The sequence below is a fragment of the Phoca vitulina genome, unplaced genomic scaffold, assembly GCF_004348235.1.
Source record: "Phoca vitulina isolate PV1807 unplaced genomic scaffold, GSC_HSeal_1.0 scaffold33, whole genome shotgun sequence".
Taxonomy (NCBI): domain Eukaryota; kingdom Metazoa; phylum Chordata; class Mammalia; order Carnivora; family Phocidae; genus Phoca; species Phoca vitulina.
This window is the reverse complement of record NW_022589736.1, coordinates 22,220,541-22,244,286: the sequence shown is the minus strand read 5'-3', so window position 1 is coordinate 22,244,286 and position 23,746 is coordinate 22,220,541. Positions and strand designations below refer to the sequence as shown.

Sequence of the window (23,746 nt, the reverse complement as noted above, 5' to 3'; positions counted from 1 at the left end):
CCTTCTCAACTACACCCATCCTGGAAAATTGCAGAAAGGGTAAATGAGGAAATCTGGATTTGGGGATACCAGGCACAGCTGAGGAAACGGGTACCATACCGAAAAATAGGAATTAACTGAAAATCTAACTGTAAATAGTGAAATTCCAGCAAACATCTGGCTCAAAGAATATTGAATAACCAGGTTTGTCAATCCGAAACAGATGATTGGAAGATTTCCCTCTCAATAAGCTAACCAGCTGGTGGTCTCCTAATAAAAGAATCCAGTTAGATCACCTATAACGAAGCCAATCAGCAACAATCCCTGCCCACACACACACAGCTTCCAATCAACTCATTAGGAGTTTGTCTTAAATTCAAATAGGTGGCTAAGAGTCACCACATTTTTAAACAAGGTCTCTAACAAGACAGGCCCAAACAATCATACAGAGGAATTCTGAGGAAAAGAGTCCCAGGAGCAGACGAAAACTTCAGAAAACTGAGACAAAACAAAACAAAACAAAACAAAAAAACCTTCTGACTAATATCCTCACAGTTAAGAGAAAAATAGCATCCAAAAGATATTCCATATTCATGGAATGGAAGAACCCATATTGTTAAAATATCCATACTACCCACAGTAAGCTATAATCCCTAACAAAACAGGAACATGTTTCACATAACTACAATAAAACTAAAATTTGTACGGAACCACAAGACTCCAAATGGCCAAAGCAATCTTGAGAAAGAAGACCAAAGCTGGAGGTATCACAATCCCAGATTTCAAGATATACAATGCTATAATAATCAAAACAGTATGGTACTGGCACAAAAACAGACACACAGATCAGTGGAACAGAACAGAGAGCTCAGAAATAACCCCACACTTTTATGGTCAATTAATCTACAACAAAAGAAGCAAGAATATACAATGGGGAAAAGACAGACTCTTCAACAAAGGGTGCTGGGAAAACTGGACAGCAACATGCAAAAGAACAAACCTGGACCACTTTCTTAGTCACACACAAAAATAAACTCAAAATTGATTAAAGACCTCAATGTGAGACCTGACACCAGAAAACTCTTTGAAGAAAACATTGGCAGTTAAAATCTTTGACATCAGCCATAGAAACATTTTTCTAGATGTGTCTCCTCAGGCAAGGGAAACAAAAGCAAAAAGAAATCACTGGACTACATCAAAATAAAATGCTTTAGCACAGCAAAGGAAACCCTCAACAAAATGAAAAGGCAACCCACTGAATGGGAGAAAATATATGCAAATGATGTATCTGATAAGGGATTAATATTCTAAATATATACAAAATAGGGGCACCTGGCTGGCTCAGTAGATGGAGCATGTGACACTTAATCTCAGGGTTATGAGTTTAAGGCCCATATTGAGTGTGGAGCTTACTTAAAAAGATAAAAAATAAAAAAGATATACAAAATTTACAAAAAAAAAAAAAGAACTTCTACAACTCAACACCAAAATATCCAATTAAAAAATGAGCAGGGAGGGGCGCCTGGGTGGCTCAGTCGTTAAGCGTCTGCCTTCAGCTCAGGTCATGATCCCAGGGTCCTGGGATCGAGCCCCACATTGGGCTCCCTGCTCCGCGGGAAGCCTGCTTCTCCCACTCACACTCCCCTTGCTTGTGTTCCCTCTCTCACTGTCTCTCTCTTTGTCAAATAAATAAATAAAATCTTTAAAAAAAAAAAATGAGCAGGGGAAAAAAAAAAGCGGAGCGGGGGGCACCTGGGTGGCTCAGTCAGTGGAGTGTGCGACTCTTGATCTCAGAGTCTAGAGTTCAAGCCCCACACTGGGTACAGAGATTACTTAAAATCTTTTTTGGGGCACCTGGGTGACTCAGTTGCTTGAGCAACTGCCTTCGGCTTCGGTCATAATCCCCGGGTCCTGGGATCGAGCCCCGCATCAGGCTCTCTGCTCATCGGGAAGCCTGCTTCTCCCTCTCTGCCGATCCCCCTGCCTGTGATCTCCTGCTTTCTGTCAAATAAATAAAATCTTTAAAATAAAAATTTTAAGATTTTATTTATTTATTTGAAAACAAGAGCGAATGAGCGAGAGAGAGAACACGCGAGCACAGAAAGAATGAGAAGCAGACTCCCCACTGAGCAGAGAACCCGATGCCAGGCTCGATCCCAGGACCCTGGGACCATGACCCGAGCCAAAGGCAGATGCTTAACCAACTGAGCAACCCAGACACCCCTAAAAATAAAATCTTTTAAAAAATAAAAAAAAAAAGAAATGGGTGGGGCGCCTCGGTGGCTCAGTTGGTTAAGCATCTGCCTTTGGCTCAGGTCATGATCCCAGAGTCCTGGGATCGAGCCCCGTGTCTGGCTCCCTGCTCAGCAGGGAGCCTGCTTCTCCCGCTCCCCTGCCTCTGCTCATGCTCTCTCTCGGCTCTCTCATAAATAAATAAATAAATAAATAGTACCTGAAATAGATATTTTTCCAAATAAGACATACAGATGGCCAACAAACACATGAAAAGATGCTCAACATCACTCATCAAGGAAATGCAAATTAAAACCACAATGAGATTATCACTTTACACTAGTCAGAATGGCTAGTATCAAAAACACAAGAATTAACAAGTGCTGACAAGGATATGGAATAAAGGGAAAACTTGTGCACGGATGGTGGGAGAATAAATTGGTGCAGCCACTGTGGAAAACAAAATGGAAGTTCATCGAAAATTAAAAATAGATTACCATGGGGCACCTGGCATCTTACTCTTGATTTCAGCTCAGGTCACGATATCAGTTGTGACATCAAGCCCTGCGTCAGGCTCCACACTTAGAGGGGAATCTGCTTGAGATTCTCTCTCCCCCTCTATCCCTCCCCCAACCTGAGCATATGCTCTCTCTCTCTCTCAAAATAAATAAATAAAATCTTTAAAAAAAAATAGATTAGCATATGATCTAATAATTCCACTACTGAATATTTACCAAGAGAAAATGAAAACACGAATCCAAAAAAATATATGCACCTTTATGTTTATTGTAGCATTATTTACAATAACCAAGATATAGAATCAACTGAAGTGTCCATGGATAAATAAATGAATAAAGAACATGCAGTGTGTGTACACATACATACAAACACACAATGAAGTATAACTGAGCCATAAAAAAAGAATGAGATCTTGCCATTTGCCAAAACAGGGATGGATCTAGAGAGTATTATGTTAAGTGAAATAAGTCAGAAAAAGACAAATACCATTCAATTTTGTTTATATGTGGGATCTAAACACAACAAATGAATGAACAAAGAAAATAAGCAAAAACAAACCCATAAATCCAAAAACTGGTGATTGACTGAGGGAATGGGCAAAATGTGTGATGGGGGAGTAGGAGATACAGGCCTCTAGTTATGGAATGAGTAAGTCACAAGGATGAAAAGGCACATCATAAGGAATATAGTCAGTGATTGTATAACAGCATTATATATACAGTGACACATGATAGCTATATTTGTGATGAGCACAGCATACCATAGAGAGTTGTGGAATCACTATGTTGTACCCCTGAAAATAATGTAACATTATGCGTCAACTACACTTCAATTAAAAAAAAAAAAAGATACTGCATACAAGAAATAAAAACAGATGTAAAAAATAAAGAACATAGAGTATAATAGACTTTAGAAATTTAAGTGAAGGGTTAGAAGACAAAGTAAGGAACTGCCTCAGAAAGTGGGGAAAAAAAAAAAAAACAGATAAACACAAAATATTAAAAATTGGAAAATTAGTTCAAAAGTCCAATATCCAAATAAAAAACCATACAGAAAAATAACAGAACTAAGCAAATCATCAAAGAAATAATCAAAAAAAATTTTACCATTAACGGAACTTATGTTCCCTAACATGATTTACCAAATCAAAAGGGCCACTGTGTGCCCTTTACAATGAGTGAGGGGAAACATGCTACCATGAAAAATATCAGAAATAACCTGGATAAAAAAACAAAAACAAAAAATCCAGAGAAAACAATCACATACAAAGTATTAGAAATCAGAACTTTACTGGATCTCTAACAGAAACACTGAACCTAAAAAGCAAATCACCAAAATTCTGAAAGAAAATGATTTCCAGGGGCACCTGGGTGGCTCAGTCAGTTAAGCGTCTGCCTTCAGCTCAGGTCATGATCCCAGGGCCCTGGGATGGAGCCCAACATCGGGCTCCCTGCTCAGTGGAAAGCCTACTTCTCCCTCTCCCTCTGCCCCTCCCCACTGCTCCTGCGCTCTCTCCCCAGGCTGTCTCTCAAATAAATAAATAAAATCTTTAAAAAAAAAAAAATGATTTCCAACCAAGAATTCTATAGTCAGCCAAACTACTATTCAAGATGGTAAAGCTACCAATTTTATCAAACATGCAAAATCTTTAAAAAATTATTTCTCACACACCATTTCCTATGAAGCTACTAGAGGTACCCACTGAAACAAGAAAATAAACAATTAAAGATGAAACGGGGGAATGAAGCATTATAAAATAGAATCCAGAATAAGAAAGAAATAAAGAAACTCCCCCAAGATGATAGTGAGGGAAAGATCCAGGCCTAAAGAGAAACCAGCCCAAATGACAGCAGGGAGATGGTACCCAGAAGGTCTACTAGTTTAAAAAGGAAAGGAGGAAGAAGGAAAAATGGAAGAGGAGGGAGAGGAGGAGGCAGAAGGGAGAGAAGAGGAAAGAAGAGGGAAGGACAGAGGGAGAGGGGAAGAAGATGGAAAGAGAGGAGGAGAAAAAAAGGGAGAGGAGGGAGAGAGGAAAAGCAAAAGGGAATTAATTGAAAATTTTATTAACAGACTACCTGATTCATTAATCATTTGGAAGATTTTTTTTTTAAAGATTTTATTTATTTATTTGACAGAGATAGAGTAACCACAAGTAGAGGGAGCAGCAGGGAGAGGGAGAGGGAGAAGCAGGCTCCCCACTGAGTGGGGAGCCTGATATAGGGCTCAATCCCAGGGCCCTGGGATCATGACCTGAGCCGAAGGCAGATGCCTAACGACTGAGCCACCTAGGCACCCCAATCATTTGGAAGATTATATGAAGCAGCAACTAGAGGATATACAAAGATTTAGCCTTAGATAAAGAATATAAGAAGATGCCTGGATGGCTCAGTCAGTTAAGCATCGGCCTTTGGCTCAGGTCATGGTCCCAGGGCCGGGGATCAAGTCCCACATTGGGCACCTTGCTCAGAGGGGAGCCTGCTTCTCCCTCTGCCTGTCACTCCCCCTGCTTATGCTCGCTCGTGCTCTCTCTCTCTCTCTCTGACAAATAAAGTCTTAAAAAATAAATAAAATCTTAAAAGAAAGTATTAAAAAAAAGAATACAAAGAAAATGAAAATACGATTAATCCCAGGGAAATAAAAAAAATACAAGAAAACAGTATACTTTTGGCTCACAAATTAATGAAATATTTAAATAGTAATAATAGTGTAAATATTACTGTTTAATACCACTGATTTAATGAAAATTTGTGATATACTGAAAGGCAACTACTAAAACTGATATGTCAAGAATAGCTGCTTATAGGGGCACCTGGCTGGCTCAGTTGGTAGAGCACACAACTCTTAATCCTGGGATTGAGCTCAAACCCCATACCAGGTTTGGAGATTACTAAGAAAAATAAACTTGAGGGGCGCCTGGGTGATTCAGTTGGTTAAGTATCTGCCTTCAGCTTAGGTCATAATCCCAGGGTCCTAGGATCAAGCCCCATGTCGGGCTCCTTGCTCAGTGGGAAGCCTGCTTCTCCCTCTCCCTGCTACTCCACCTGCTTGTGCTCTCTCTCTCTAAAAAATAAATAATCTTAAAAAAAAAAAAAATGCAAGTAAATACCAGAAGGAGCAGCCAAAAGAGCCTGCTTCTGAAGAATGAGATTAGGGTTCAAGAGTCAAGCAGCAAGGTACTGCTTTATTTGTGTGAGAGAAGTTTTCGGTAATACCTGACTTTGACTATGCATTTATCACTTTGATAAACACAGAAATTATATCTTAAAAAAAAAAATTAAATCTGATCTAAAAAAAGGAATAAATAGATACCATATGCTGGGCAAGGTATCAATACATTCCTATGATTTCATTTCTCTTACTAGTTGCATAGGCAGGTTAGAAAAGAATAAAACAAGTATTAAGCACGTACTTCATGTCAGACATGCTAGGCTTTTCTCATAATAAAAGAAGAATCAAGAGAGACAACAGAAATTGGCCATACTATATCTATGGTGGTAAGCACTAAATCTGTTAACTTTCTAAAAGCACCTCTTTTAAAGCTACAAAGGCAAATATTAGATATGAATCAGCAATAGGAGAAAAAATGCTAGCAGATGGTTAACTCTGAAGGCATTCCATTAAAGTATACAAGCTAAACAGCTTGCACAGAAATAAAAGTATGAAATTTTAAAACTGCAACTGCCTCTTGCACTCAGAAATCAAAGATAAATAACTTTGAAAGCAATTTTTAATTATGTAGATAAAGGTTAATCTCCAGGTAGCAGAAATAAAAAAGAAAAGCTAAAAAGATGAACATTAGTTGAAGCTGAGGCAGTCAATGAAGATATCAGATCTAATATATACCCCTAGAGATTGGAACTGACTATGACACTAGCACAGACCCTAGACACACAGACAAAAAAAGTTCTAACTGGGTTCCCTGTACAAGGACAGGAGCTGTTAAGGGCCTATTATACAATCAAAGGGGAATTTATTAGAGAAAAACATGGCCTAGACCAGTTAAGACTAGAGAAGCTGCACTGAAATGAGATGCTAGTTCTGGACATAAGTAGAGGGGTCACTCTAGAAAAACCAGAAATTCAAGCCTACACTGAGAGAGTGTGGGGCCCAAAATCCATTATCTAAAGGGTACCAGATTCCAGTCAAGAAACAAATTTAAAAATTAGTCTGGAGCAGTGAACTTCAGTAGGCAAAATCTGACAGAGTTGGCTGGTTACCACCCCAAAACCATTCTACCGTTCTTCCCTCCTAACAAAACACCAATTTTATTCAGTTCTTCAACTGACCCATATTTTGAAGTCTAACAATCAAAAGCCAGTAAAACTAAGCATAACTTGTTGACTGGGACTTCAGGAAAACGTTAAGAGAAGAAGTCAGCGGGGAGGAAAACCACTTTTAACTTTACCATCCCCCCCCTTCTGCCTGGAACTTCTTTCTGCAGGTCACAATGACTGAAGTTCCAGCTGCCATGCTCTGACTGTGGGACAACCCTGAAAATGAAAACCATGTGCTAAGGTTGGCGTAATAGGAAGACAAAAAAAAAAGCCTGACCCCAACTGATGTCACAGAGTTGTCAAAAAGTTTTAAAAGGCCTTTTGAACTCCTTTTAAAAGAAAGAATTTGTAAATTTGTAAATTCCTAACTTGCAGAAGCTACCGTAATCTGATCTTTGTTAGGGGGCAAACATGGTTCTTCAGAGACCGCAAACGCACAAACTCCCCACAGCAACATCTTCACTGTGTTCCTAGAGGAACAGGAACCCAAAGAAGACAACTCCTGAGGATTAGCTCACAACTAAAAATTACAAAGTACATGAAGATGTCTACCACCAGAGTTAACAAAACAAATGAAAGAATCCTAAAATCTCTGAAGTATTAAAGTAAGTTTTTTTTAGTAATCTCTATGCCCAATGTGGGACTTGAACTCAAGACTGTGAGATCAAGAGTCGCATGCTCCACCAAGTGACCCAGCCAGGTGCCCCTAAAATAAGTATGTTTTAAATGTTCAAATAATAAAGGAATATCATCCATAAGGCAAAAATAGCAAAATATTATGGGGAAAAAAGGGCAAATTGAAAAATAAAATAGAAATTGTAGGTATGATTTACTCAGAAAAGAAATTCAATGACTCAGTTAACAATAAGCATAAATTTCAAGACAGAGCTAAAGAGATTATCCATAATGGAGAGAGAAAATAGAAAATATGAGAGAGAAATTGAAAGACATAAAGAGGGGTGCCTGGGTGGCTCAGTCCATTAAGCGTCTGCCTTCGGCTCAGGTCATGGTCCCAGGATCCTGGGATTGAGCCCAAGGTCGGGCTCCCTGCTCAGTGGGGAGTCTGTTTCTCCCTCTCCCTGCTCTTGCTTGTGTGCGAGCTCACTCTCCCTCTCTCTCTCTCCCTCTCAAATAAAATCTTCTAAAAAAATTTTTTTAAAATAACAAAATACATGAAGAAAAGAACAAGAATCCCAAGCATACACCTAAGTAACAGTTCCAGAAAAAAATTAAATGAGGTGATACCTGAAGAGAGAGCAGAAAATTTTCCAAGATGAAAAAAAACATTGAGTCCACAGAATGAAAAAGCAAATCAACTCTGAAGCAGGATAAGCACTATGTCAACAGATTTTCTGTTTACCACAATTAGACACCAGAAGACAAACTAGAATAAGATCTTTACTTACAGGAAAACAACTATGACTCTAGAACTCAAACTAGCATAGATGAGAGCAAAATAATAACATTCTAGACATAAAAAGACTCATATAGCTTGCTTACTACTTACTAGTCAAAGACTCTGGAGGGGAACACTAGAACTGTGTAATTAAAAAAAAAAAAAAAGGAAATGACCCATAAAGCAGCAAGGGAAACAAACAGTTGAGCAAAACTTCAGTAATCTTAGGTCTAAATTACAAGTACCTATTAAAAAACAACTGGGGCGCCTGGGTGGCTCAGTCGGTTAAGCATCTGCCTTTAGCTCAGGTCATGATCCCAGGGTCCTGGGATGGAGCCCTGCATCGGGCTCCCTGCTCAGCGGAAAGCTTGCTTCTCCCTCTGCCCCTCTCCCTGCTCCTTTTCTCTCTCCCTCACTCTCTCTCTCAAATAAATAAAATCTTAAAAAAAATAATAAATTTAAAAATGAAATTTAAAAAATTTTAAAAAACACACACACAGCTACTAATTTGGGAAATTAAAAGGAAGGTGGAATTTGGGGTCAGTTAAGCGTCCAACTCTTGATTTCATCTCAGGTCATGATCTCAGGGTTGTGAGATCGAGCCCCACATCCAATTCATGCTGGGAGTGGCGCCTGCTTGGGATTCTCTCTCTCCTTCTCACCCTCCCCCCTTCAAACAAACAAATAAATAAATCAGATGGAATTAAAATACAGACAATAACAGATTTTGCTAGGGAAAGAGGGGGAATACAAGGAATCCTGAGATTTTGGTTGTATTACTTTTTGACTCATTTAAAATACAAAGTATGCACATTAAAACTTTAGGACAATCACTAACACAAAAGAAATAGAATATATACTCTCCAAATCAACACAGGATTAAAAAAGAAAAAAAAAAGGAATAGAGGCACCTGGGTGGCTCAGTCAGTTAAGCATCTGCCTTCGGCTCAGGTCATGATCCCAGAATCTCGGGATCAAACCCCGCCATCGGGCTCCCTGCTCAGCAGGGAGTCTGCTTCTCCCTCTGACCCTCACCCCACTTGGGTTCTCTCTGTCTCTCTCTCAAATAAATAAATAAAATCCTTAAAAAAATGTTTAAAATAAAAAGGAATTGGGGCGCCTGGGTGGCTCAGTTGGTTAAGCGACTGCCTTCGGCTCAGGTCATGATCCTGGAGTCCCGGGATCGAGTCCCACATCGGGCTCCCTGCTCGTCAGGGAGTCTGCTTCTCCCTCTGACCCTCCTCCCTCTCATGCTCTCTGTCTCTCATTCTCTCTCTCTCAAATAAATAAATAAAATCTTTAAAAAAATAAAAATAAAAAATAAAAAAAAATAAAAAAAAAATAAAATAAAAAGGAATAAAGAATATTCAATCACTCCAACTGAAGGAAAAGCGAAAGAAAAAAGGCATGGTAAATAGAAAACAGAAAATAAAATTTTTGAAATAAGCCCAAATATACCAGTCACTATTATAACCGTAAACAAATTAAAACTTGCCTATTAATACAGACTCTCAGACTATATTTTTTAAAAACACCAAGCTTTCTGGGACACCTGGGTGGCTCAGTTGGTTAAGCATCCGACTCCTAATTTGATTTCAGCTCAGCTCATGATCTCACTACTGTGAGATCGAGCCCAAGGGGCTCTGCACTGGGCGTGGAGCTGTTTAAGATCCTTTCTCTCTCCCTCTCCTTCTGCCCCTCCCCCCACTATCTCTTTAAAAAAATTAACAAAAACACCAAGCTTCATTATGTCTACGTATATGTTCACTGCAGCACTATTTGTGATTGTGAAAAATCAGAAACCTAAATGACCATCAATAAAGAAATTAAATTTAAAAACAAAAATTAAAAAAGGAAATTAAATTGTGGTACATTCTGTGACAAAACACTAAAAAGCAGATAAAAAGAATGAACTAAATCAGTATGTATTAATGCAGCTATATCACAAGTTGCAAAACATATATACAATATGATGCCATTCCTATAATACTAAATGATATTTATAAATACACACATGCAGTATAAAAACATAGACCGTGAGATACACACACACACACACACACACACACACACACACACACACACACAGGAATATTATTTGGCCATAAAAAAGAAGAAAATCATGCTGTTAGCAACAACACAGATGGAAGGCATTATGCTAAGTGAAACAAATTAGACAAATACAGATCTTCCTCAGCGTACAATGGAGTTATGTCCCAATAAACCCGTAAGTTGAAAATATCATAAGTTGAAAATGTATTTAATACACCTAACCTACCAAATATCATAGCCTAGCCTAGTGTGAAATGTGCTCACAACACTTAGCTTACAGCTGAGCAAAATCATCTTAACACAGATCCTATTTTATAATAAAGTGTGGAATACCTTATGTAATTTATTGACGACTGCACTGAAGTGAAAAACAGAGTGCTTGTAAGGGTAGAGAATGGTCCTAAGCTATCTGTTGTTTGCCCTCCTGACTGAGTTGGCAGCTGACTGGCAGCGCTGGCTAGCTGCCACTGCCCAGCATCACAAGCATATTATACTGCGTATCACTAGTCTGGGAAAAGATCAAAAAATAAGATTTGAAATATGGTTTCTTCTGAATACGTACTGCTTTCACAGCACTGTAAAGTCAAAAAATCCTAAGTCAGAGGTCCATCTGTACTATACGACCTCACTTACATTTGGATCTAAAAGAACCAGTCTCATAGAAACAGAAAACTGAGTGGCGGTTGCCAAAGGCAGTGGATGGTGGGTGGGGAAAAGGTGTGTGGTGGTTGATCAAAAGGTAAAAACTTTCAGTTATACGGTAAGTTCTGGGAGTGGAATATATAGCATGGTGACTATAATTAACAATACTGTATTGTGTATATGAAAGTTCTGTGTATAAGTAAGCTTTACACCCAACATGGGGCTTGAACTCACAACCGTGAGATTAAGAGTCCTATACTCTACCAACTGAGCCAACCAGGTGCCCCAAGAATAAATCTTAAAAGTTCTCATCAAGGGGTGCCTGGGTGGCTCAGTCGTTAAGTGTCTGCCTTCGGCTCAGGTCATGATCCCAGGGTCCTGGGATTGAGCCCCGCACAGGAAGCCTGCTTCTCCCTCTCCCACTCTCCCTGCTTATGTTCCCTGCCTCGCTGTGTCTCCGTCAAATAAATAAAATCTTTAAAAAAACAAAAATAGTTCTCATCAAAAGAAAAAATTGCAAGGGCGCCTGGGTGGCTCAGTTGGTTAAGTATCTGCCTTTGGCTCAGGTCATCATCCCAGGGTCCTAGGATCAAACCCCGAGGCGGGCTCCCTGCTCAGGGGGGGAGCCTGCTTCTGCCTCTCCCTCTGTCCCTCCTCCCCACCCACCCAACCCACCCTACCCCATTCGTGCTCTCTCTTGCTACCTCTCTCACTCAAATAAATAAAATCTTAAAAAAAAAAAAAAATTGCAACTATGTGAGAATAGATGTTAACTAAACTCATTTTAGTAATCATTTTGCAATATATGTATATATATGTATCAAATCATTACATTGTATACCTTAAATCAATACAATGTTATAGGTCGATTATATCCCAATGAAACTGGAAAGAAAAGAGAGAGAGATGATCCTAATAGACACTAAAAGGATAATGGATGACTCAGACTGGGGAGAGTACAAAAAGTATTTCAACTTAATTTTTTTATTTATTATTTTAAGAAGAAGGCAAGATTTGGGGCAAATATGAAGAATCCACCTTAGTTCCCCTGGGTGGGGAATATTTATTTTATGTTCTATATCCATACCTATTTATGACAAATATATATTAATATAATTTTACTTAATAAAATTAAACGTAAATACATAATACAGTTAAGTATATAGTTCAGATGGTTTTAAAGATTTATAGTGACTTTTTTTGCATTATATATCTTCATTAAGCAAAAATTAAAAAATAAAATGTGGGGGAGCCAGGGTGGCTCAGAGTCAGTTAAGCATCTGCCTTCAGCTCAGGTCATGATCCCAGGAGGTCCTGGGATCGAGCCCCACATTGGGCTCCTTGATCAGCGCCTGCTTCTCCCTCTGCCTACCGCTCCCCCTGCTTGTGCTCTCTCTCTCTCTCTGTCAAATAAATAAAATCTTAAAAAAAAAACAAAATGTGCAAACCCTAGGTCAATCCCTGAAATTCTGATTTACATTCCATCTAGCAGTTCTTCCCTGACAATGTTAAGCCAGGAAGAACTATAATAAAAAGAGGCAGAACAGTAGGAAAAAGTTACATCTTACCTCCTGTAGAAAATACTCTTTTCATTTAGAGCTAGAATAGCAATACCTAAATAATGCAAATTCTTTTTTTTTTTTAAAGATTTTATTTATTTTGTTTGACACAGAGAGACACAGCGAGAGAGAGAGAGCACAAGCAGGGGGAGTGGGAGAGGGAGAAGCAGGCTTCCCGCCAAGCAGGGAGCCCGATGCGGGGTTCGATCCCAGGACCCTGGGATCATGACCTGAGCCGAAGGCAGATGCTTAACGACTGAGCCACCCAGGCGCCCCTAAATAATGCAAATTCTTAATGGGCTTTTGGCCATTTTATTTTTTTTCACAATCCACTCACCATGTTTTCAAAGTAGAATATTTAAAATCTAACATATCCTCTTTATCCCATTAAAAGTATATAAATATATAACATTTCTAGTAAGTCTCTTCAGCCTGTGGTAATTAAGAACAAATACTCATTAAATACCAAATAGTCATCAGAGTTTTAACCTCTAACCAGCAGACAGTGGTTCCCAAACAGTTTTAAGGCCTAATAAAATATCTTCAGCATGGGGCGCCTGGGTGGCTCAGTCAGTTAAGCGCCTGCCTTCAGCTCAGGTCATGATCTCAGGGTCCTGGGATCGAGCCCCAGTCGGGCTCCCTGCTCAGCGGGGACTCTGCTTCTCCCTCCCCTCTGCCTCTCCCCCTGCTTGTGCACTCTCCCTCTCTCCTTCTCTCTCTCAAATGAATAAAATCTTTAAAAAAAAATCTTCAAAAATACATGTTCACTTGAGGTAAATAAAGCAAATCAAGTGTTTTGTTTTGTTTTTAAACATTTTATTTATTTGACAGAGAGGACGAGAGAGCACAAGCAGGAGGAGCAGTAGAGATAGAAGGAGAAGCAGGCTTCCTGCCCGACCAAGGAGCCTGATGTGGGGCTCGATCCCAGGACCTTGGGATCATGACTGGAGCCGAAGGCAGATGCTCAGCCATGTGAGCCACCCAGGAGCCCCATCAAGTGCTTTTTCTGAACAATGAATGCCTACCTACAAAGAGTTTCCGTTAAAAACCAACAAAATTCGGGGCGCCTGGGTGGCTCAGTCGATGAGCGTCTGCCTTCGGCTCAGGTCATGATCCCAGGGTCCTGGGATCGAGCCCCGCATCAGGCTCCCTGCTTGGCGGGAGGCCTGCTTCTCCCTCTCCCACTCCCCCTGCTTGTGTTCCCTCTCTAGCTGTCTCTATCTCTGTCAAATAAATAAATAAAATCTTTAAAAAATAAAAAAATAAATAAAAATAAATTAAAAAACCAACAAAATTCGATCTCTAACTCTTACTCTCCTCTTTCCTTACTTTTTCAATATTCCGTCTAATCCTACAATCTCTACTCTCCTCAGTACCTATAACGAGAGTTCTGCCCAAACAAAGGAACTACAATTTGGTCTCAGAAACTTTTCTCAGTTCTTCAGCATCCTTACAGCAATGTCACTATCAACTAGCCTTTCCTGAGAAACCAAGTGTCTGTTACTACTGCAGGTTCTCCTTTCCTGACAGTTCATTTTCCATCCTTGGTAACTTGTTCTCTTACTCTCCCCAAATGTGGATATTCACCATAGCTGTCTTCATTTTTCTCTTCTCTAACAACAACAACAAAAATGTCATTTGGTTTCCAGTCTTTCTTCTATGCAGCTCCAACTCTAACTTAATTCCATTACTTTAATCCTAAATTTCCAATGAAAAATCCTAGCATCATCAAAACCAACATGCTCAAAACAGAACTTTCCTTATTCTTCAAACCTGCTGTACTTTATTACCATTACTCTATGACTATTAATGGCATCACCATTCCAGTGATTACCCTTGATACTAAGAATCATCTTTTGATTATTCCCTTTCCTTTACCCAATATCCATTTCTGTCATTTCATCCTTCAAAATGCTCCCTCCCTTCCTTTCTACTCTCACATTTTTAGTGTAATATCATCCTAAGTTTTTCAGTTTCTAACCTCCCCCTCAAATCCATTCTATATACTCTGAACTACTTGTCTGAAATTACAACTTTATTATTCTACTACGGTACCATCAGCTCATAAATCCCTTCTCTGAGAAGTGAGCTATCCCAAACCCACAGACATCTCTCCGTGTCTAAGCAACCCTATTGTCTAGCCATGGCTAGTTGGTCCAGAGCTAGGCACCTTATCCAAGCCAACCCAGTTTTTTGTTACCCGAAGGAACATGAGACTCAGATGAGATTTAAGATTTAGTCTCGAGACAGGAAACAGAAAATATTAGGAGCTGAAGTATGGCCACTTTCACCACAGGAGGTAATACAGAACATGATGGTTGAGAGCTTAATCACAGCCCAGCCTCCAACTAGATATGCATTTCTCTTAAAACTATGATGTCTTTATCCATAAAATGAGAACAACAAAATACCTCAAAGGTTTGATAAGATGACTAAACCAGATAATTGTTATAGAACATTTAACATAGAATCTGACAGTAAACAGCCAACAGAAGAGAAAACCTGCAGGAAGGAAAAGAATAAAGCCGACACACAAATAAAAGCAGAATTAAGATTAAGACTAATTCTATTCTTGGGGTGCCTGGCTGACTCAGTCTAACAGCATGAGTTCGAGCCCTACCTTGGCATAGAAATTACTTTTAAAATAAACAAAGTAATGATTACCAAAAGGGAAGGATTTACTTAAAAAAAAAAAAAGACTAATTTGGGGCACCTGGGTGGTTCGGTTAGTTAAGCGTCCCACTCTTGGTTTCAGCTCAGTTCATGATCTCATGGGCTGTGGGACAGAGCCCTCGGCTGGCTCCTCGCTCAGCGGGGAGTCTGCGTGAAAGATTCTCTTCCTGGGTGCCTGGGTGGCTCAGTCAGTTAGGTCTCTCATGAATAAAGAAAATCTTAAAAAAAATAAAAAATAAATTAAAAAAAGAAGAAAGATTCTCTTCCTCAGCCCCTCCCCCAGCTCAGGCTCTCAGGGTCGCGCTCTCTCTCTCAAATAACCTTTTTTTTTTAAAGATTTTATTTGAGAGAGAGCGCGCGCGCTCAGAGAGCACTCAGACGGAGAGTGAGAGGGAGAAGCAGACTCCCTGCCAAGTAGAGAGCCTGATATGGGGCTCGATCCCAGGACCCTGGGATCATGACCCGAGCGAAAGGCAGACTCTTAACCAACCAAAAAAAAAGCTAATTCAATTCCCTAAGTCACGAATATATTTCCATGTTAGGCTTCTTGGCTCCAATATCCTTATATTAAACTGCCCTTGGGGTGCCTGACTGACTCAGTCAGTAGAGCATGAGGCTCTTGATCTCAGGGTTGTGGGTTCAAGCCCCCTGTTGGGTGTAGAGATTACTTAAAAATAAAATCTTTGGGGCGCCTGGGTGGCTCAGTCATTAAGAGTCTGCCTTCACGGCTCAGGTCATGATCCCAGGGTCCTGGGGACAAGCCCCACATGGGGCTCCCTGCTAAGTGGGAAGCCTGCTTCTCCCTCTCTCATTCTCCATACTTGTGCTCTCTTTAAGATTTTATTTATCTGAGAGCGCCTGCACGAGCAAGCAGGGGGAGTGGCAGGGAGGGGCAGAGGGAGACAGAATCTTTTTTTTTTTTTTCCTTTAAATATTTTATTTGAAAGAGAGAGAGAATGAGCGGGGTGGAGGAGCAGAAGAGAAGGGGGAAGCAGACTCCCTGCTGAGCAGGGAGCCCCATGCGGAGCTTAATCCCAGGACCCCAGGATCCTGACTTGAGCAGAAGGGAGACACTCAACTGACTGAGCCACCCGGGAGCCCAGAGAGAGAATCTCGAGCAGACTCCACACTGAGTGAGGAGCCCAATGCTGAGCATGGAGCCCATTGCTGAGAACATGACCTAAGAACAGCCTGTGCTGAGAACACGACCTGAGCCAAAACCAAGAGTCAGTTGCTTTAACCAACTGCACCACCCAGGTGCCCCTTAAAAATAAAATCTTAAAAAAAATAAATAAAAAATATGGGGCGCCTGGGTGGCTCAGTCGCTGGGCATCTGCCTTCGGCTCGGGTCATGGTCCCAGGGTCCTGGAATCGAGCCCCACATCAGGCTCCCTGCTCCGCGGGAGGCCTGCTTCTCCCTCCCCCACTCCCCCTGCTTGTTTTCCCTCTCTCTCGCTGTGTCTCTCTCTGTCAAATTAATAAATAAAATCTAAAAAATAGTAATAAAATAAAATAAAAAAAAAATGCCCTTTCTCTGCTTATTTAAGCTTATAATCACTTTTTGTTTCTTACAAAAGACCTTATCTTTTATAACTGTATGCTGCAAGAAATTAAAGGAAGTTGCACCTCTTCTTTAAAACCTTGAATGGCCCCACATCCTAAGAAATAAAGCCAAAATGGGGCGCCTGGGTGGCTCAGTCGTTAAGCGTCTGCCTTCAACTCAGGTCATGATCCCAGGGTCCTGGGATCAAGCCCCGCATCGGGCTCCCTGCTCAGCGGGAAGCCTGCTTCTCCCTCTCCCACTCCCCCTGCTTTGTGTTCCTTCTCTTGCTGCGTCTCTCTGTCAAATAAAATCTTTAAAAAAAAAAAAAAAAAGAAGAAGAAGAAGAAGTTCAAATGTTTGTTTTCTACCTCTGTCAAATTCTCTAGCCAACACCAAAAAGAAGGAACTATCACACTGCAAATGGTAATACTTTTATATGATTAATGAAGATTAAATCTATTTCTCCCTGTTATTTCCAGAAGTTCAATTGAAAAAAAACGCTTTGGACCACAAAGAATAAACATACCTCCCTCATGACTACAAGAAGTTTACAAAAGTGTTCAGAAAGAAGGTAGCCAGACAAGTAAGAAAGGAAAATTTTTATGTTGCTTTGCCAAAAGAACTGAATGTGTGAAAATACTGAGCATTCAAAGTTAAACTATACACATGCAGATGTAGTAAAAAGAATACAGTGGTTAAACTCTTGTGTTTTTTAATTCATTAAGCAGAACCTAGCAGAATTATCACCTTAACTTCCTTATGTTCTACTGCCAATTTAACCCTTCAAAACAGTAGATAGAACTAAAGCCCAAATACAACTTTATGTTTTATCCATTCAAAGTATCCCTCAACAAATACTTATGTGGTTCAATTTGTTTTTCATAGTTTATAAAATTGGTTTAAAACTGTTAAGTCAATATTTGGCCCAAATTCAATATTTGAACAAAAAACTGAAAACCCTTCAAACTGAAACTAAGTGTGTAGCATCCTAAGCTACTCACTGAAGTTGTTTTTCTTTTTCATTGAAGTATTTTAATGTTTTTGATAAACAGTTCTTACCACTCTGGCTGCTCTCTCCTGAGATTCACATTTCCTGCAAAACCATGGTCCAGTGGGTACTTGAACAATGCCATAGCAAGCTATTGGGAAATAAAAGATTTTAAAATATGTTAAGATTTTTTAAGTTATGGAAAATCAAATACCCTTTCAAAGCCCTCAATTACCTCTCAGACTATACATATAAAAATACACGTTTTGCAAAGAATGAAAACATTTTATATTTTTATTTATCACTTATGTTACCACCTAATAAAAATTTTATGATTTTTGGGGTTTAAGATTTTATTTATTTGAGAGAGAGAGATAAAAAGAGAGAGAGCACGAACAGTGGGGAGAGGGCAAAGCAGGCTCCCCGCTGAGCAGGGAGCCCAACATGGGGCTCAATCCCAGGACCTGGGATCATGACCTGATCTAAAGGCAGATGCTTAACCGACCGAGCCACCCAGGCACTACTGTATGACATTTTAATAAAAACATTAAAAGACCAGCCTTTTGTTATTTTAGATAAGCATAAGCACTACAAATTATACTTATTATTTTATGATAGGAAGAATATTGAGTAAAATTTAACAGATTTTTTTACAAAGAATAACTCAGAAATTCATTCATTCCTATATCCTGCAATTTAAATAGCAAGCATTTTATTTTATTTTTTAAAGATTTTATTTATTTGTCAGAGAGAGAGGTAGAGAGAGCACAAGCGGGGGAGTGGCAGGCAGGGGGAGTGGCAGGCAGAGGGAGAAGCAGGCTCCCCGCTGAGCAAGGAGCCCCATACGGGACTCATCCCAAGACCCTGGGATCATGACCCAAGCCATAGGCAGATGCTTAACCGACTGAGCCACCCAGGCGTCCCAAATAGCAAGCATTTTAGATAAGTCTAATAAAAATAATTCCAAATCACCTGTCAAAATAAGCAAAAAATATTGCAGAAAAGAAAATGAAATGTATTGTTAAGCGTGACATGCTTCCATTTGTATAAATTGTCCAGAATAAGCAAATCAATAGATAGAAAGTACACTAGTGGTTGCCTAGTGTTGGGAGTTGGGGAGAAACGGAGAGTAACTGTTAACAGGTCCAAGGTTTCTTATTAGGTTGATGAATATGTTCTAAAATTGGGGTGCCTGGAGGGTGGAAGGGATGGGGTGGCTGGATGATAGACATTGGGGAAGATATGTGTTGTGGTGAGCGCTGTGTATTGTGTAAGACTTATGAATCACAGACCTGTACCCCTGAAACAAATAAAAATTAAAAAATAAAATTGGGGCACCTGAGTGGCTCAGTCGGTTAAGAATCCGACTCCTGGGGGCGCCTGGGTGGCTCAGACGGTTAAGCGTCTGCCTTTGGCCCCGCGTCATGATCCCAGGGTCCTGGGATGGAGCCCCACATAGGGCTCCGGAGCCTGCCCCTCCCTCTCCCTCTGACTGCTGCTTCCCCCGCTTGTACTCTCTCTCTCTGTCAAAAATAAATAAAATCGTAAAAAAAAAAAAAAAAAAAGAATCCAACTCCTGATTTCACCTCGGGTCATGATCTCAGGGTTGTGAGACTGAGCCCTGCCACCCGCTCGGTGCTGGGCATGGAGTCTGCTTAGGATTCTCTCTCCACCACTGTACCCCCACCCCTCCGTCTCTTAAAAAAAAAAAAAAAAAAGAGAGAAAGAAAAAAGAAAATGTTCTAGAACTGTGTGGTAATTAGATACAAAACTCTGTGAATGTACTAAAACCAGTGGATTGTACACTTTGAGTGGGTGAATTTTCTGGTATGTGAATCACATCTCAATAAAGCCATTATTTTTAAAAGCACAAATTTATTTCTAAAAATATGATGTGAATGTTCCAATAAGTGATTTCAGTAGATCTAAATCTCACTCCAGTTTAAAAAACAAAAATTTTTGATATTTAACTAACTCAAAGTTGAATTTTCCCAAAAACCTAGAACACTAATAACCAACTGACATTTTTGCATGAGTTTGCTCAGAGGAAGCTTGAAATATCTTAAATACTGGAAAGCACTAAAATATAAAACCAGCACAAATTTTTAAAACTCCAAAAGCTAAACTTGTAATTCCTTTTAAAATTTGTAAACATGTCAGTGTAAAAATGTCCTATCAGTCAAGAAACACTGCATCAATGTCCAAAAACTTTTATTTTAACCCAGAAGTACTACTTCTCGTCAAGAAAACTTAAAGTTTAAATGAGTGTTTTCTATACTAAGAGACGACTTTACTGATTGAAACTTGGCAATTTAGAATCCAATTCCTAAGAAATACCTCCACAAATGCCAATGAACACTGATGGAAACGCTATATATCAGCTCTAAAACCTTAAAAATCAGTATCAACACACATTGTTTTCACTCCTTAAAAGAAGGAAGGTGTGCAACTTTGGTGTTTGTCAAAAAACAAATGAGAATAACTGCACTCTGGTAATTAATTCACTATCTCCTAAGTCTCCCTTACGAATTCTGAGATTTCATTCTATAAAGAATGCACTTTAGACCCTTATGTTCAGGCTTTCTCTCATTCGATAGTATCTAAATATTTGCATCACTCCATGCCAAAATCAGAAATGGGAAGCTAGGCGGGTTGGTGAGTAACAGGGAGAGAAGAGCCACCCAAAAATTATCTAGGTTGTTTCCTTACCACGTGAAACAGAAAAAGTCAGAAACTTTAATGGCCAGAAAACTCTCTTACTAGTGTCCTAGGCTTTCTTGTAATATCCAAAAAACTCACCGAATGGAAACACCCAGAAATAAGCTAAGATGCTCCCCAAGTCACTGGCCGCACCACCACCTCCTCTTCTCTTCAGTTACTTAAGCTGAGGAAGTGGCCAGATGCCGCCTCTACAGCCTCAACACCAGCCCAGGGCAGCTCAGCCAAGCCGCTCCTGCAGCAGCACGACGGCGGCGGCGGAAGGCCACCGTCTTCTCCGCAGGAAGCTCCCAGTCCGCAGCAGCAGGGTCTCCGCCAGAAAGCTTGGGGTGAAGCAGCGGCGCCTCCCCTCCCTAATCTAAAGGGCCCGGGCAACCGCCCTGCCTCCGCGACCCGCCCAGGCGCAGCGAGTGGCATTCCCGAGCCTGACTCCATGCCACAGGAAGTCTCCAGACACACTGCGGCAGACCGGAGCAGCCAGTGAAGGGGGAGGGGCCTCCACGATCCCAAACCAACCCACGGCCACCGGGACTCCACCGAGGGGCGCACGCCCACCCCCCCCGTCGCCCCCGGAGCGCAGGCCGCGACCCGCAACGCCCACCACCCCCCCCGGCCCCCCGCCTCCAACCACCGCCTCGGAAAGTCTCCAGCCCCACGGCTCCGGGCGCAGGCGGCGGCCAAATGACACTTGAGAGAGTGAGCGCAGAATCACATGACAGTCCAGGCCACACGCACTTTCTCCCACATGCACAGCCCACACCCCCTCCGCCCCGCCGCGGACCCTCCGAGTCAATCCCGGGCCGCGGAACGGGGCGGGGGCGGGGGCGGGGCGGGGCGGGGGGAGGGGCGGCAGGGGAACTGGCAGTTGCTGCCAAGGTGGGGGAAGCGGTGACGGTTGGGAGCAGGCCGGGTTCGGCCCGGCGGGCGGTTGGGTGTTTACCTTGATGCACCGCGACGCTGCAGCCGTGCCCGTCGCAATAAACCAGCGGGTTCTCGGCCCAGCCTCTCTCGTCTGAGCAAACGCAACAGCCTCCAATCATCTCCTTCATACTATGGGAGACCTCGTCCTCCAGTGACACGGGCCGGTCGCTAGAGACCATCTAAGAGGGAGTTGGGGGGGACCATTAAAAAACACATGCAAGCCAATTAGTACTTACCCCCGCAGAGCCACCCGCACGCCCGCTCCCTTCCCTACGTCCCCGGCCCCCGCCCGCCGCTCGGCCGCTCGCTCACTCGGGCTTTGCCGCTCAGTCACTCACGTTCCGCACAGGAGTCAGGAGCCATGTCCTTGCTGACTCCCCCCACCTCCCCTCCACCGCCTCCTCCGCCTCCTCCTCCTCCTCGTCTTCTTCCCTCCCCACCTCCACCCGGCCGCTAACGCTGGAGCCCGGAAAGGGCACACATAATCAAGTAGGCCTCCGCACAGGCGCACTGGGGGGGCTCCCGCTGGGCCAGGGGCAGCCAGGGAGGGGAAGGGGGCTGCGCTTCCTCCTCTGAGCGTCACTCGGCGTGCGCGCCCGCCCAGCGACCGGCGTGAGGGAGAAGGCCCGGGAGAGGCAAGGCCTGCGTGCGCGCCGCCGCGTCCGGCCCGCAGCCGCGGCCTACCTCCCGGGCCCTTCCCCTCCCCCGCGCTGCTCGCAGCCGCCGAGGTGTGCTAGGGGGTGGGGGCGAGTGGAGCCGGCGGCGCGCTGAGGCCGGAACGAGCCAACGAGAGAACGCGGGGGCGCGCACGCGGGGGCGGGGACGTTGGGGCCGTCTGCTGCAGCGCCGGTCGCGCGGGCTGAGCGTGCACGTCTCGAACGGGCCTCAGAGGGAGGGAGGGGAGGAGGATGCCGAACACCGTGAGGGAGGGGTCTTTTATCAGAGGAGCTGGAGGGAACTGATTCACCTGGAGCATCTCCCTGCATTGAGAACCTACCTGCCTTTTCCTCAAGAGCTGGCCCGTGGGTAGCAAGGGTAGGGCAAGTATGCCAGCTTCCAAGAAGGGTGCAGTGAAGCATGGCTTCCTGCAGTTGGCCGCGCTAACTTCACAGTGCTGCTGAAGCTTCTCCACCCATTAAATTCACATCCTGGACTCTACCCAAAGTTCACGCAGTGGAAGTGCCACCAGATCCGCAGCCCACTTACACACCACATTGGCCCCAGTGATAAATGAAAGCGCATCACAGACTGAAGGTCAAAAGCCTGGGTTAGGGTAATACTCAAAGAGGGAACACCAAGGATACCTTCAGGTTGCTGTGTAGGAGTACAAATGGTTGTTAATCAAGAATTAGCAATATAATGTGATGATCTGGAAAATGCAGTAATATGATACCAAAGGATGAAGGAACCCAAGTTCTAGTCAGTCACCAAATGATAACACCATGCGATAGGGGAGTCCAGGTTTGACTGAGGATTTCTCTGATCTGGCTCTTACTCCAAATTTACTCTTGAAAATTTAACATCACTTTTTTGTTTTTTTAAGATGATTTAAGTTGCAGAAAGATGGGAGCTCACTCCTCACATACAAATAGAAAATGGTTTAGGCCTAATTGAATAGATTAATTAGCCAGATACTACGCAGTTTTGGGCTGTAAAATCTTCCACTGTTGCCCTGTCCCCTATGTATCCTTGTAAGCCCAAGATTGATTTTCGGCAAAAAGTGCCTAATTATGAAAGTTTAGCGTGAAATAGGAATATACCTTGTTTAAATGACAAGCATACTTACTAGGTGAATTCATGGCTTTGGTTAATAACTTGCGGGTACAAAATGGTTGTTTAACAGGAATTAGCAATATAATGTGAATATCTGGAAAATGCAGTTACTCAGTGCTAAAGGATGAAGGAACCCAAGTTGTCCAAGTCAGTCACCAAAAGATAACTGGTTTAATCTTTAAAAGCATTCCAGAGGCGCCTGGGTGGCTCAGTCGTTAAGCGCCTGCCTTCAGCTCAGGTCATGATCCCAGGGTCTTGGGATCGAGCCCCGCATCTGGCTCCCTGCTCCGCGGGAAGCCTGCTTCTCCCTCTCCCAATCCCCCTGCTTGTGTTCCCTCTCTGGCTATGTCTCTCTCTGTCAAATAAATAAACAAAATCTTTTAAAAATAAATAAATAAATAAAAGCATTCCAAATGTTCTCATAAAGAAAAAAAAAATGGTAGCATGGCTGTTTTTTCCATTTCAAATTAATTGCTA

The 23,746-nt window shown here is 42.1% G+C and overlaps 1 protein-coding gene across 1 annotated transcript in view; it reads right to left on the bottom strand.

Moving 5' to 3' along the window:
- Positions 1–21,916, bottom strand: part of MLLT10 (MLLT10 histone lysine methyltransferase DOT1L cofactor) — a 223,303-nt gene extending 201,387 nt beyond the window's left edge. The window contains exons 1-3 of the mRNA XM_032425848.1: positions 21,809–21,916; positions 21,516–21,675; positions 17,929–18,008 (exon numbers count right to left, since the gene is read on the bottom strand). Of these exons, the coding sequence (XP_032281739.1) occupies positions 17,929–18,008; positions 21,516–21,675 (240 nt within the window). The 5' untranslated portion in view covers positions 21,809–21,916. The remainder of the gene's footprint in view (positions 1–17,928; positions 18,009–21,515; positions 21,676–21,808) is intronic.
- Positions 21,917–23,746: the final 1,830 nt, after the last annotated feature.